General features: G+C 46.8%; 1 protein-coding gene across 50 annotated transcripts in view; it reads left to right on the top strand.

Moving 5' to 3' along the window:
• Positions 1 to 14,194, top strand: part of LOC110506675 (transcription factor SOX-6) — a 198,871-nt gene that overhangs the window by 135,040 nt on the left and 49,637 nt on the right. For all 50 annotated transcript variants that reach the window (XM_090222571.1, XM_036964062.2, XM_090222543.1 and 47 more), the window contains one exon: positions 11,720 to 11,840. In XM_090222571.1, the coding sequence (XP_090078697.1) occupies positions 11,720 to 11,840 (121 nt within the window). The remainder of the gene's footprint in view (positions 1 to 11,719; positions 11,841 to 14,194) is intronic.

The raw sequence follows: 14,194 nt of genomic DNA on the forward strand, positions 1-14,194 counted from the left end.
TCTTGCACTGAGTGGCAGTGCCTTAGACTGCTGCGCCACTCGGGAGCTTGTACTGTACTGTAGTCTACACACAATATGCTTTGCCCTTGTAATCCAATGAACGGTAATTGCACCCAACATTTTATTTGGTTAACATTTTAGTGAGAACAAAGCACACTGCTACCATATAATGGGGAATCATTTCAAATGAACTTTAGATAAACACAAGGGAGGCTGCTAATTGAACAACGATAATGGCTCCTAATTTATGCCTCTCAGATGTTTCTGTTGTTTTCCAGGGCACAAATGATCTTCTAAGAGATTCTTGTTAATGCATTGGCAAAACGCACCAAAATAGACATTGTTAAAGGGAATGTGTAAGTTCCCCAATTATCCCAGCCAGACCAACTGCTAGCATTATAGCAAGATAATAATAGAGCAGGGAGTGATAGGATGTTTCCAGACGGTGTTAGCTAGGCTGGCAGTAGTGGGATTATTCGGGGGCCCTAACGGTCTCATCATATCAGCTTGGCTTGAGCCCAGGGAGGGAGATAGCTCTATAGATCCAGCCTTACATAACATGCTCACCCACCAGTTAAAGGAGACTGTTAGCTGATGAAGATGTGCACATGCAAGACTAAAGATAAAAGAAAGCGTTGACCCATCTCATTAGCCCCTGTGATTTAATATATTGACACTTGAATGCAAATAATTCCGTTTAGTGGCCTGTGTTGGGCGGGGGGAGGGATCAATTTAATTAGTTATGAAATGTGACTTCTTGTCAGGAAGCAGAAGAAACGCTGACGTTAAATAAAGTTGTGTGCAATTTGAACAGTAAAGCTATCGCGCCCCTGTTAAAACTTAATGATGCACAAAAAGGGCTTAATAGATACAACCTCAGCAATGGCTGTGATGGTTTGGAAATTAAGCTAAGTGGACGAGCAGCAAGACTAGTAATGTCGCTGGCCTGTTAAAACAAATTCAGACGTTATGAACACAAACAGTGCAGGCTATCTGGGACGATTCGGTCTGTAGGTTTTGTCGACGTACATCTGCTTTGCCACTGAAAGACTCTTCCGGCTTCCTTTTCTTTGTTAAGTCATGGATAAGGTGCACACAGAGAGTGGGGATATTGAATGGACTTACTATTGCATTAGGCACCATTTCCTCTGACACTGGGCCCTAGCTTGTGAATGGCAAACTGGAGAGAGTGTGAATGTTGAAAGATACACATCCCCAGTACTTACACGATGTGATGGGTTCACAGAGGCTGCCTGCCTGGCACACAATGACACATTTGTGTGGGGAACATATGCTAGGAACGCACATGTCTTTGTTGGCGATGTAAGCATGTACATAAACACGCCTCCATTATTAATGTTAATGACACAACATCTCCTAGCGGTCTTGTAATTATCAGCAGGGCAGCGCAGCGTCTTTGTGTTCCCACACCTCGCCTGTTTAGGCTGCGTTAATGAACTGCCTGCATCTTGACAAGGGCTGTCACATGAACAGTTGTAATGTGTAAAGTCACACCTGAGTGTCTGCCTTAAATTAGTCACCTGAGGGGATTCCAAACCAGCGCTGGGATTTAGTCATTTATGCCAGGACACTGCAGCCTCTCATAGTAGTTTAATGCTAGTGATAACAGTACTGAACACAAGACAGCAGATCACTGGAGCTGTAGTGCATCTCACCCGGCATTAGGGAACCTAGTGAGCTCTGTGATAAGACAGTACTGTTAAATAAACTTCATAACCCTAACAGGAGCAGCTCATTATTGATAGTGAAACGAGGCCAACCGTAGCTATGATACATAAAGCCATACTCTATGACCTCTGAATATCATTATAAAGCACCTGTTTACAACTCTATTGCTCCCCATAATCCTTTCCTGGATGAAGGTGGCCAGTCGCCTTATACTTGGCACTCATTGGACCCCGTGCTCCAAAGGAAAATATCAGTTGACGGAGAACACATCCTCCAGTGTGAAGTTGACTTAGTTTCCTCTCCCTCTCTGCTCGGCCAGTGTTTTCCCTGCTAATGTTGAGCAAACTGTTTTGTCTTTGCGTTGGCTCTGCGCAGCCCTCGGCCTCCACAGTGGGCACACTCACAGGGAGAGGGCTGCATTAATAGGATCTAGTGTGTGCGGCCAGCCGGCAGGGAGAAAGGGGGCCCGTGTTTTCTTAGGGCCGGGGTGGCAAAGCAAAGCATTCAGCCCATGGCAGCAAAAAAAGACCCTTTTTGTTTTTGGGCGGAGGAGAGTCCAAGCATTCCCTATGGAACACAATGAATGGCCCGTTCTGTCCTGCACCGTTATTCAGACACAGAATTGTTTTGTTTTTTAGGTATTTTTTTCTCCAGAATTATTCTTCCCCGTCACTTGGTGTGCACATGACATTTGAGCGTGTTTTAAAGTCTCGGCACACTCATGTGCCTGTAATAAAGAGCCCACTCTGTTGTTTTCCCAAGCCCCAGCAGCTGGGAGGCAATTGTGAAGACAGAGGCTCAGTCTATGTGCAGAGTGGAGCGGAGGGAGCAGAGGAGAGGACAGGAAGAAGGGGAAGTCCTCCCCTGCTACTCCAGCCCCCTCCTGACCAGCCTCCAGCCCAGAGGCCAGCCAGCCGCCGTGTGGACAATGCCATTATTAGATTAGGGGTGGTCCAACGCCAGCCAGCCAGCTCTCTGTCCCACCACCAGACACACTGCAGTCTCTTATTAACTCACTCCAGACTCCCGCTCAGTCTCCCACCCAGTCTCCACAATGGTGAGGTTGTTAGAATTGTTTTGTGTTCTTTTATATTCACAGAAACAGTAGATGTTTAAAATAAAATATAAATCATATGTTGGTTTTAAATAAACCCAAATTACATGAGAAAATATCAGAAAAATGACTGTACATCAGAAGTATATTTTTATAAGGGATGATTTACACATGAAAGTATCAGAAGAGAAATAATTCAATATAAAATGCTGTGTGGAGAGCATGTGTTTTCCTGCCCCTCAGAGATTGGCCTTTTTCCTAACAGTATGTTGAGGGATTGGAGAATTTCACAGGCATATGCCAATAGTTTTTCACATTTTCTCCTACACTTCATATGTTCATACCCTTCTATTCCTCACATCCCCCCAGCCTGTTCACCATGGTTATGGTGGGCTCTCTGACTAGGCCGTGTCCAACCTCTTTTACAACTCTACCCGCCCCCCTGCAGTGAGGGTCAGAGGCATTCTTCTTATTCCCAATCCCATAGAGGTGGGATGTATACGCAGGATAATGATGCCAGGCCCAGACTCACTTGTGGGTTTGTTTATGTCTGTTTGCATCTTTCCTGTCATTATCCATGCTGTTTGAGGGAGTCCCCATGGATTTGAGCAGTTTACTGCAAACCTTTTGAATTTCATGACCAGGCCATGCCAGAATAGGATTTTTTCACTTCTATTTCATTGTGTGCCTAACAAAAAACATCCACACAGATCTCATGTTTTCTGGAAATCTAACATTGTAGAGGTGGTAGTAATGTAAGAATGTGGTTCTGGAATAGTAGGACATTTATTTGGGAGAGGTGATAGTGTGGGTGTGTACGTGTGTGTGTGTGTGTGTGTGTGTGTGTCTGTGTGTCCTCGCCTCTGTGTGCGAGAGAGAGAGTATCATGAAAGCAGCTTTTGTACCCTACATAACATTTCAACCCCAAGGCTTATCTTTGATATTTTATATTCAATACAAATCAAATTACTTTAAATATTTACACACTTAAATTACATTTAAGGTATTTGAGACTCAAGAATTTGCATTAAGTACACACTTTCTGTTGAATCTACATTGATCACATCTATTCTCAGGGGAGTAGCTTAATTCTTCTGCTTTGTACTCTTAACATGTTCATGCTTTAACCAATTTACTGAACATCAGTAATATTCACCAACATACTGGTATGTTTCATCATATTCTATTCTTATCTTCAGCATCATGATTGGAAAGTCTCATAGGACTTGTTCTATCATAACCTAAACATCACACTTCTAAATGTCCTATAATTGTTTAGGTATAACCTTCAGTGTACTGACATACTGTATGGTTTCCAGTGTGGCAGTGTGGCATACAGTACAGGAGAGTACAGCAGCCTCCCGTCAGTGCAGAGTTCTTGAGCCAGCCTGGAACCAGGGGCAGTCAGGGGGAGGGAGGGGGCTGGGCTGGAGGGTGCTGTCTGCCCTGCTTTTTAACAGCAGCAGACTTAATATAGACATATTGGAATGGCTCCATTCCAAGAGAGCTTGTTTTACTGTGTAAGGAATTAGTGGAACAAGAAGTCATCTATTGGTTATTCCCCAGACGGCCCGGCCTCACCCCAGTGTCGGATTCCTTTGCACCTAATCCTGCTCTCTGCTGCAGATAGACTGGAGGGAGAGTGGACACTACGCCCCTCCCCTACCCTCCAGACAGTCCCTGTTGTCAAAGAGCAATGGACACTACGCCCCTCCCCTACCCTCCAGACAGTCCCTGTTGTCAAAGAGCAGTGGACACTACGCCCCTCCCCTACCCTCCAGACAGTCCCTGTTGTCAAAGAGCAGTGGACACTACGCCCCTCCCCTACCCTCCAGACAGTCCCTGTTGTCAAAGAGCAGTGGACACTACGCCCCTCCCCTACCCTCCAGACAGTCCCTGTTGTCAAAGAGCAGTGGACACTACGCCCCTCCCCTACCCTCCAGACAGTCCCTGTTGTCAAAGAGCAGTGGACACTACGCCCCTCCCCTCCCCTCCAGACAGTCCCTGTTGTCAAAGAGCAGTGGACACTACGCCCCTCCCCTACCCTCCAGACAGTCCCTGTTGTCAAAGAGCAGTGGACACTACGCCCCTCCCCTACCCTCAAGACAGTCCCTGTTGTCAAAGAGCAGCGGCATAGCGTAGCGTATTATCAGTCAGGCTCTTGCTCAGACGCCTCTCCAGCAGAATAGAGAATGACGTGTCTTTTGGCAGCCGATGTTAATCTTTTTCCTGCTGGCTAAATGTGAGGTCTCAGGGTCCGAGGGAGGGGGAGACGGGTCACAGTCATGTCCAGGACAACAACCTTTTGTTGCTGACCTGGACCTCTGTAGTAGATTGGGATCACATTTCAGAGGGAACAATGTTCTCTAGTCTGGGAGGCAGGTGGAGAGGAGGCAGGTGGAGGGGAGGCAGGGGGAGGGGAGGCAGGTGGAGGGGAGGGGAGGCAGGTGGAGGGGAGGCGGGTAGAGGGGAGGCGGGTGGAGGGGAGGCAGGTGGAGTTGAGGTGGGTGGAGGGGAGGCAGGTGGAGGGGAGGCAGGTGGAGAGGAGGCAGGTGGAGGAGTCAGGTGGAGGGGAGGCAGGGGGAGGGGAGGCAGGTGGAGGGGAGGGGAGGGAGGTGGAGGGGAGGGAGGTGGAGGGGAGGGGAGGGGAGGGAGGTGGAGTTGAGGTGGGTGGAGGGGAGGCGGGTGGAGGGGAGGGAGGTTTTGGGGAGGGAAGTGAAGACCTGGCCTTAATACCAGCTAGGCTGAGGGATCAAAGTCTGGCTCAGTGCTATCGATCCACTGGCCTGATTACCATCACACACCAAACAGAGCACAATGTCTGGGACTTTGATAACACAACTACACTTGACTGTGTGTGTGGGTGGGTGGGTGTGTTTGCGTGTGTGCGCACCCTTTTGTGCTGTCACATTGTGTCTTTGTGAGTGTGTATGTGCCTGTGTGTGTACATGTGTGTGTGCCTGTGCCTCTGTGTCAGAGCCTGTGTTGGATTAGTGCGTAAAGCTGTAGTGCGGTCACACTGGAGGAGTGCGGTTAACTGATAAATGACCTGTGATGTGGGAGTAATGTGTGCTTGGGGATCTCTGGGATTGTTTTATGAATTGACCTCTCTAGAACAAAGTAATGCACAGACTCTAGAGCCCATGAGTGGTTCCATTCAGTAATTTTACTCCTGGTTGTGCTCCAGAAAGCACTCGCCCATCCCTCTCTCTCTCTCTCTCTCTCTCTCTCTCTGTCTCTCTCTCTCTCTCTCTCTCTCTCTCTCTCTCTCTCGTTCTCTCTCTCTCTCTCTCTCTCTCTTCTCTCTCTCTCTCTCTCTCTCTGTCTCTCTCTCTCTCTCTCTGTCTCTCTCTCTCTCTTTCTCTCTCTATCTTCCTCTCTCTCTCTCTCTCTCTGTCTCTCTCTCTCTTTCTCTCTCTTTCTTCCTCTCTCTCTCTCTCTCTCTCTCTCTCTCTCTCTCTGCCTCTCTCTCTCTCTCTCTCTCTCTCTCTCTCTCTCTCTCTCTCTCCGCAGCAGCAGCAGCAGCAGCAGCACAGTAGCAGGCCGGGTGTTGAGTTCACATGGCCGTCTGGTGTCAGTTACTGTGCTTTCTGTGGGGATGAAGCCAGGGCTACCAGCTTCCTGTAGATCGCTTTACCTTCAAATGGAGCTCCTAAGGTGCTTTCCACTCGCAGGCGTTTGGTGTGTGACTCAGTAGAGAGTAGGGGGGAATGCCGTGTCAACTATCAGCACTTACAATAACAGCTGGAGCCAGTCCTCTCTGGGTCAAATGATATCAACCCAATGTATTTTCTAACTCCTCAGGTAAGATGTGAAAAGTGGGATTGCTGGAGTTGTGGCAGAACGGCTGACAGAAATAGTGTAGGTTTAATAAGCACATTTAGACTCCCTGTTCGTGATTTCTAGTGAATGTTTTGCCTAAATGTCTATTTAGCTTTATAATGTAACACTGCACAAAGTCATGTTATTAGACTCATACACTCTGGGTGACTCTCTTTAAATCAAATGAATAAAGATGATATTCCGCCAAACACATCTGTGTAGCACGTCGGAGGGTGTCAGTCAGCTACCGCTTAGACATTTCACCTGAGACTCCCACTGTGCTTCTCAGCAGCTCCAAACTTTTAAATCACAGTAAGAAAAAAAAAATGTTCTTTCCTTTTCTGTCTTCTATCTCATCTTGTCAACATTGAGGGAATTTGGACATGTTAAAACAACTCCCCTCCTCCTTTAAATAGGGGTAGAGGACAGCATCCCAGTGACGCTTGGTAAGGATCAGACTGTGTTAGTGTTTGGGGGTGCGGGGGGGCCTGCTGGGCTGGGTCGGTAGTGCTGCAGGGTGTCTCCTGGGCCCTGTTTAAAGACCGCTACAGACAGTGAGGAGCATAGGTGCTGACAGGGGCCCTATTGAGCACAGTAATGGCTTGTACATCTCCATTTGCACCTGTATGTATTTGTTTGCATGCGTGTGTTTGTCACTGTGTGTATGTCTCTGTGTCTGTGTGTGTGTGTGTGTGTGTGTGTGTGTGTGTGTGTGTGTGTGTGTGTGTGTGTGTGTGTGTGTGTGTGTGTGTGTGTGTGTGTGTGTGTGTGTGTGTGTGTGTGTGTGTGTGTGTGTGTGTGTGTGTGTGTGTGTGTGTGTGTGTGTGTGTGTCTGTGTCTGTGTGTGTCTGTCAGTGTGTGTGTGACAGGAGAGAAGACCAGTGCTCTCTCTCATGTCTGCCCTGTCTCTTACTCTGAGTGCGTGTAATGGTAATCTGACCATGGTCAATCCCAGGCCTTTGGCTGGCTCTGCTCTCTGCACTGGTTGACCCCAGGATTAGCTGCTGCTGTAAACCATTACAACACTGTAGTGCTGATGTCAATGCTTCCACTAATGACATTGATTCAGTTAGAATGAATCTCACTGTATACTCAAGCTGGTTTTACACACTTTATTTTCAGTCATCTTTTGTTATATTCACAGATATTTTTGTGTTCTTTTTTAATTGTATTTATTTCAAATTTGGTTCACAGTGTTAAATCTAATTAAAACTGAGAGTTAGTGCCATTTCTCATTATGCCAGCACATAGTTGAGAGCGAAACAGATTGCACTCTGGACTGGTACAGACTTCATCAGGTCATCTGAATTGATGATACATGTTGCAAGGCAGTTGAGAGGCCTCTCTCACCCCTGGAAACCTCTGTTGGTGCGTGTGCTGGCAGAGGGAGCAGCCCCAGCCAACTATCTGTCTGACTGATCACTACAGATGCTCTTCCTCAAGTATTCAGAGTCCGATCCTCAGTGCTGAGTCTTCTGGGACTAACAATAGCACCTGTTCCTCATAAGATAGCCCATTCATGTATCTTTAATGAAGCGTTGGGGCAGATGGTGTGAAATGGTATTATCCAGTGCTTAGCAGTGCTAAGACAAAGAGGGAACAGTGCCAGCGTAACAATGAGTGGGGAGGACGCGGCCCAGGTGCTCTGCTCACATCTGCTCCACTTCATTCTATCAGACTCCTCAAGATCATCCTGCAATAGAAATATTCTGGGCACCCAGCCGATAGGCAGATGAACTTCAGGGTAACTCTTTCAGGGTCTGGTGTTGCCACAAAGGGTGGAGAAACTGACACACACACACACACACACACACACACACACACACACCCACACACGCACACACACACACACACACACACACACACACACACACACACACACACACACACACCCACACACGCACACACCCACACACACACACACACACACACACACACACACACACACACACACACACACACACACACACACACACACACACACTGAAATGGAAGTATTTTGTCTGGGAGCTGATCTGTAATTTATCAACAACGTATCCTCATAACTGCCACTGCTTTTCACGGTTGTTTCCAGTCAATGGAAAATGAGAGTGATAATGTGTAAATTGATAAATGCATTGTCTTCTGAACTACCGTGCCATGTGTTAATTGACAGGCTGAAGGCTAGACTTCCACTATTAGCTGGCATTTTGAAGCTTCTGCAGATTTGATTTCCCTTTCTCTGACATTAGCAGAGTAAATTAAAGTTTAATGCACAGTGCTCATTACTGTAAATCACAAACATTCAAACCCAATGCACTTATTTTCCCCGATACACATTCATATTTCCTCTCGCCTGGGTAAATCTCTTTATTGTGATATCTATTCAATAAAAACACAGTGCTGTCACTGGAGAGATTTCCCTTTTCATTTACAGCTTTGTTTGTAGGCAACATTCAGGATATTTGAGGAGTTTAGCTATTGTCTGATTGACACTGTATTTTCTTGACATATAGATTTTCTCTCAGATTCCAATTATATGGCATATCTGAACAGAATCTCCTTCTGCTCCTAGAGTGATCTCTACAGTAATTAGTGTCGACATGCCTAAACACATTTATTTCAGTCTTTTGTATGAACAAACGTCTGATTTCATTAGACAACTAAACTGATGATATTACTGTTTGAAACAATGATGACAGGGAATAGATAAATATTTATCAGTGATAAATAGCTATGGAGTAATAGAATTATGATTAAATGTGTTGTGAATCTATGAAGCTCAGTGTATTCAGCTTATTACAATAATAGTTCCACTTACGTTCCACATTTGGAGCAGCTGTTTCAGTGTAACACCCTGGCTTTAGCCTAATTCGTTTTGTTAGTTTAATGCGAGTAAGGTTAATTGCAATTATGTATGTGACTGACCTTAATAACCTTCCTGAGGGTAGACTAACACACTCAGTACTGAGGGAGAGAGTCTGCTTCAGAGAGTCTTTCTCTGCACCGTGAGTGCAGTGCATTCAGAAAAATACTTCATCTGCTTTTATAGAACGAACACTCCAACACAGGGAGTGTGTTGCCCAGTGTGTTCCCCAGTGTACCTGTTCACCTGTCGCTGGCTCTAACTCATGTTGGGACATTCATTATTGCGTTTTTCCATATGTTCTATACATGCGGGCCATGAGCCATCTTTCATCCTGTCTGCCTGTCTGCCTGTATTTTTCAATCCCAATGAAAAATACATTTTATTTAAGGTCGTTTCCAACAGTCTCCCAGGTCATCGCCTTTTCTCCAGCCACAACACATTTTACAGAAATACTTTTCAGATTACAGGAAAGAAAAAAGGAAATGACTTGCTTCTCCATTCCTTTTCTAATGTACTTTCTATACTTGCACTTTGTTGAAAAGCTCCGTAGACAGAAAGTGTTATTTATTTAGTTTTCAGTCTACCTCTGCACCTCTGGCCAGATCGATAGAGTGGTCCTGAGGACATATAGCGGTGGGGAACGGGCCCTGCTGCACCAGATCAGGGCACACAGGGGGAGCAGACAGAGATCATAAGCAGACCTCAGCTAGAACGTGGGGGAAAAGTCGTTGCTCAAAGCAGGTTGATTTCATGCCCCAATGCTGCGGGAGTAATTGCACCCAGACCCGTTTTATTGCAAGTTGATTTTAAAGAGGGATGAATGGAGAAACATTCTGTAAAGTGTTTATTTTGGGGGCTGACCTTTATTAACCCGTTTTCCAGGCGGGTTCCCCTGAGGTGGGCTGGCCCGGTGCTAGATTAACCCTCGCAGGCCCAACACAGCCTGGCTGCACCCTATCACCGGCAGGCAGGAAGCAGAGGATCACAGTCAGATTGGGCTCTGCTTCAGCCCTCAGCATGTGTCTCATTCTGAAACCCCCCCACACACTACACTGCCTCTAAGAGACATTAACAACACACACACACACACACACACACACACACACTGCGAGAGCACATATTTATCCTCTTGCTGTAGAGAGTCAGAACAGGACAGTTAGCTTCAGCGTGGACAGTGAAGGTTAATAATGTTAGACTGAAACAGTTTAGACAGTTTGAGGAGCCGTGTAGGATATGTGGGGGGCAGGGCAGGGCTCTGGACGTTAAGATGAAATATCACAAACAGACAGCGGCTGAAAGCTGTTGCTGTAAATTACCGGATTGCCTGGGCTTTTATCGTCTGTATAAATGATCCTCCAAAAGTATGAGATAGAGGCTGTATGTCTGACTGCCACCCTGTCAGTCAGGGTGGCAGGTTGTGTGTGTGAGGGTGTCCCTGTGTGTTTGTACATGTCCCTATGAAGCGTTATGGTTCGACATCTCACCACACCACCGACACTACAGCGTTATGGTTCGACATCTCACCACACCACGGACACTTCAGCGTTATGGTTCTGACATCTCATCTCACCACTGACACTACAGCATTATGGTTTGACATCTCATCTCACCACACCACGGACACTACAGCGTTATGGTTCTGACATCTCATCACACCACCGACACTACAGCGTTATGGTTCTGACATCTCATCACACCACCGACACTACAGCGTTATGGTTCTGACATCTCATCACACCACCGACACTACAGCGTTATGGTTCGACATCTCATCTCACCACACCACGGACACTACAGCGTTATGGTTCGAAATCTCATCTCACCACACCCCTGACACTACAGCGAACAGCCTGAGGACATTGTGTTGATCTATTCACATACCAGTCTGTATCTGTCACCAACAGTCATCCCACTGACCGTACACACACCTACATACACCACCATACAGACCTCTACAGGTGCTCAAATACATCTGTAACCTCCCGTCCTTTGCCTCTCACGTGTCATACCCTCTGGACGGGGGGGGGGGGACGACGACAATGCGCGTGTGGCTGGGTCCTTTGAAGTTCCGTTGTGAAATAGTGTTGGGGGGATTAGGAACAGACGCGGCCGGGCCAGGTATTGTGTGAGCACACGAGGGCCGTCAGAGCCGCAGAGCCCCCTGTCAGGACGCGTTAGGCCAGGCTGTGATCTGCTCTTTGCTCCCCTCTCCTCTCCCCCTGCCTGCCTGCCTCAGTGTGCTGCTGTCTGTGTCTGCAGCTCAGCTAGGCCTCTCTCTGATCTCCGCTTTTCTATCTGTTCAGCAGGTCCAGGGTCACATGCCTCCGCTCATGATTCCCATTTTTCCACACGACCAACGCACCCTGGCAGCTGCTGCCGCAGCCCAGCAGGGCTTTCTCTTCCCACCGGGAATCTCTTACAAGCCAGGTATGCTCCTCTCATTCTCTCTCTCTGTTGTTTCTTCCTGTGTCTCTGTCTGTCCTGTTCTCTGTCTACTTCTCAATGTTATGTACATGCAGTTCTCCTCCTCACAGACACAGGTTCATTTTGACAGCATGGGTCATCTTATTGATGAAGGGCCTTTCCCAATATAATCTATCCCACATATTTATTATGGTTATATACTGTATTTCATACATTTACTTGCAATGTATTTTATGTAACTAATACTTTTTTTCAGTGCTCATTTTCACTGCCCCAGTTATCATGGGATCCTTACACTACACATATCCCAGTCTCCACACGGCATCAAATAAAAGTGTCGTCAGTAAGGCCAAGGCAGATGACGTACAGTACTCTATGTCACCTTGTAAGTGGAGCCAAACCTTGGGGAGGGTTCTGTGTTCAACTCCAAGGCAGCATGCCTGTTCAACAATAGATATGAGTAAAGGAGCAGTGGAATGTAAACAGCTTTTCAACATGAAAGTGTCTTGACTTCTCTGGCTGTAATCACTATGGAAGAATCTGCTGAGGGACCTGCCTGCTTGCAGTAACACAGTACTCTACCTAGGTACTCACTGACCCCCTCACTCTCTCACTGTACTCATCAATCACTCAAAGGATTATGTACAGCTTAGATTTAGATTTAAACATACTCCAAATGGTGGAATGTGATAGCACCAGAAACAGTACAGTATTAATGTCCAGACATACTATCCTGAGATAGTGTCTTGTCCTTCTGTATCTCTTTGTGGAGATGAGCTGACACATGTCACTCATCCAGAGACAGACAGACAGACAGACAGACAGACAGACAGACAGACAGACAGACAGACAGAGAGAGAGAGAGAGAGACAGAAGAGGAGGGCAAGCATCTCCCAGGCATACAGTAATTTTGTCCTGTGGGGTTGAAGGGTGAAGGCCCCCTCCTGGAGGTGCTTCTACTCCCTTTGCCTGTAGCAGCTTGCCTCCCTCTCCCTTTGTGTGACGAACAGAGAAAGAGAATGGCTCCACACGCAACACATTCCACATCCCAAAACAAATTTGTGGGAAATTGCTATGACTTGTTGTTTGACTTCCTGCTCATTGTTACTGAGAATTAAAGATGTGTCACTCTGGGCTTCTGTAATTAAATATTCAGGCAGATCCCTGAGTGGACCCAGCCACACAGCCTCTCTCTCCTTAGCTCTATGGCTGGGTATTCCTTTTAATTCTTGCTGAACATTGACTATCGGCTGGAAGTAAAGTAAAATTGCACATGCAAGGGTTTTCTCATCTCCCCGACCGACCTGGGGGGAGGGAAAGTCCAGGCCTCTTTTTGTCTGTCCTGAATGCTCTCAGAAATACATTTGTTGTTAGCGTCGTGTCACAACATTGAGGTAACTCCAGGACTTGGAGGAAGTCAGAGGGGGTGGAGTAAGATTGGCTAGTCTAGTCAGCAGGTAAATAGCAGAACATTAAAAGGTGTGGTAGTGCAGCTAATACATTTACGATAAAGCCACAGGATGAAAAAAATGGTCAGCTATTTTGGAACTACAGAGGCATGACAGCTGGAACACAGCGCCTGAGGGGATTCTTTTGCCTGTCGATTTCTTTAATACATTTGACATAGAAAATGTTTTAGTACAAATACCAGAAGGTATTATGGACTCACGGCATGCATGGGTCGCCAAGTGTACACACAACCCCTGAATTATTCATGAGTTATTCATAAAGAAAAGGGAAAAAGGTCTGAAAATGACTACCAATGACTACCATGATCAACTGAAGTAGCTTAACGTCTCTACTATCCTCAACCCCCAACGCAAGATCCTACCTTATGACCCATCTGCTAGATCAGAGGATGCTGCTGTGTCCACCCTCCATGAAGACTAGGGAAGTGGCCAAGCGTTCACTTCCACGCTAGGGCACACTAATCTGATGTCATCTTTATAAGACAGACCCTCCCAGGGACCACTGCTTATGACCCTGACCCTGCGGTGTTGCCACGACGACAGAACTATTGCCAGCGTCGTAGCATCGTGCCATCTCTCCCTCTGCACACTGTGCTCAATGGCCCTGACGTTGCATGGCAGAGCAGAGACGCAGGTCATCCTTTAAACAAATAGACGCCAGCTCGCTCTGTTTGCATGGACACAGAGACATTCACTCTGATAGTAGTCTAATGGTCCTGCAGAATGACTCCATGGTCATTGGGTCCCTATGCTATGATGAGGACACACACAGACATCCAGCTGGAATGACTGCTGCTACATTTCTGTTTCTGCCGCCGCACAATAACCGACTGGCTTGTCCCTCTTGTGACTGAATACAGTGGCTGCATTAGAGCTCCATGGAATCTG

This window comes from Oncorhynchus mykiss, chromosome 26 (genome assembly GCF_057628025.1).
Source record: "Oncorhynchus mykiss isolate SJ-2025 chromosome 26, ASM5762802v1, whole genome shotgun sequence".
NCBI classification, from domain to species: Eukaryota; Metazoa; Chordata; class Actinopteri; order Salmoniformes; family Salmonidae; genus Oncorhynchus; species Oncorhynchus mykiss.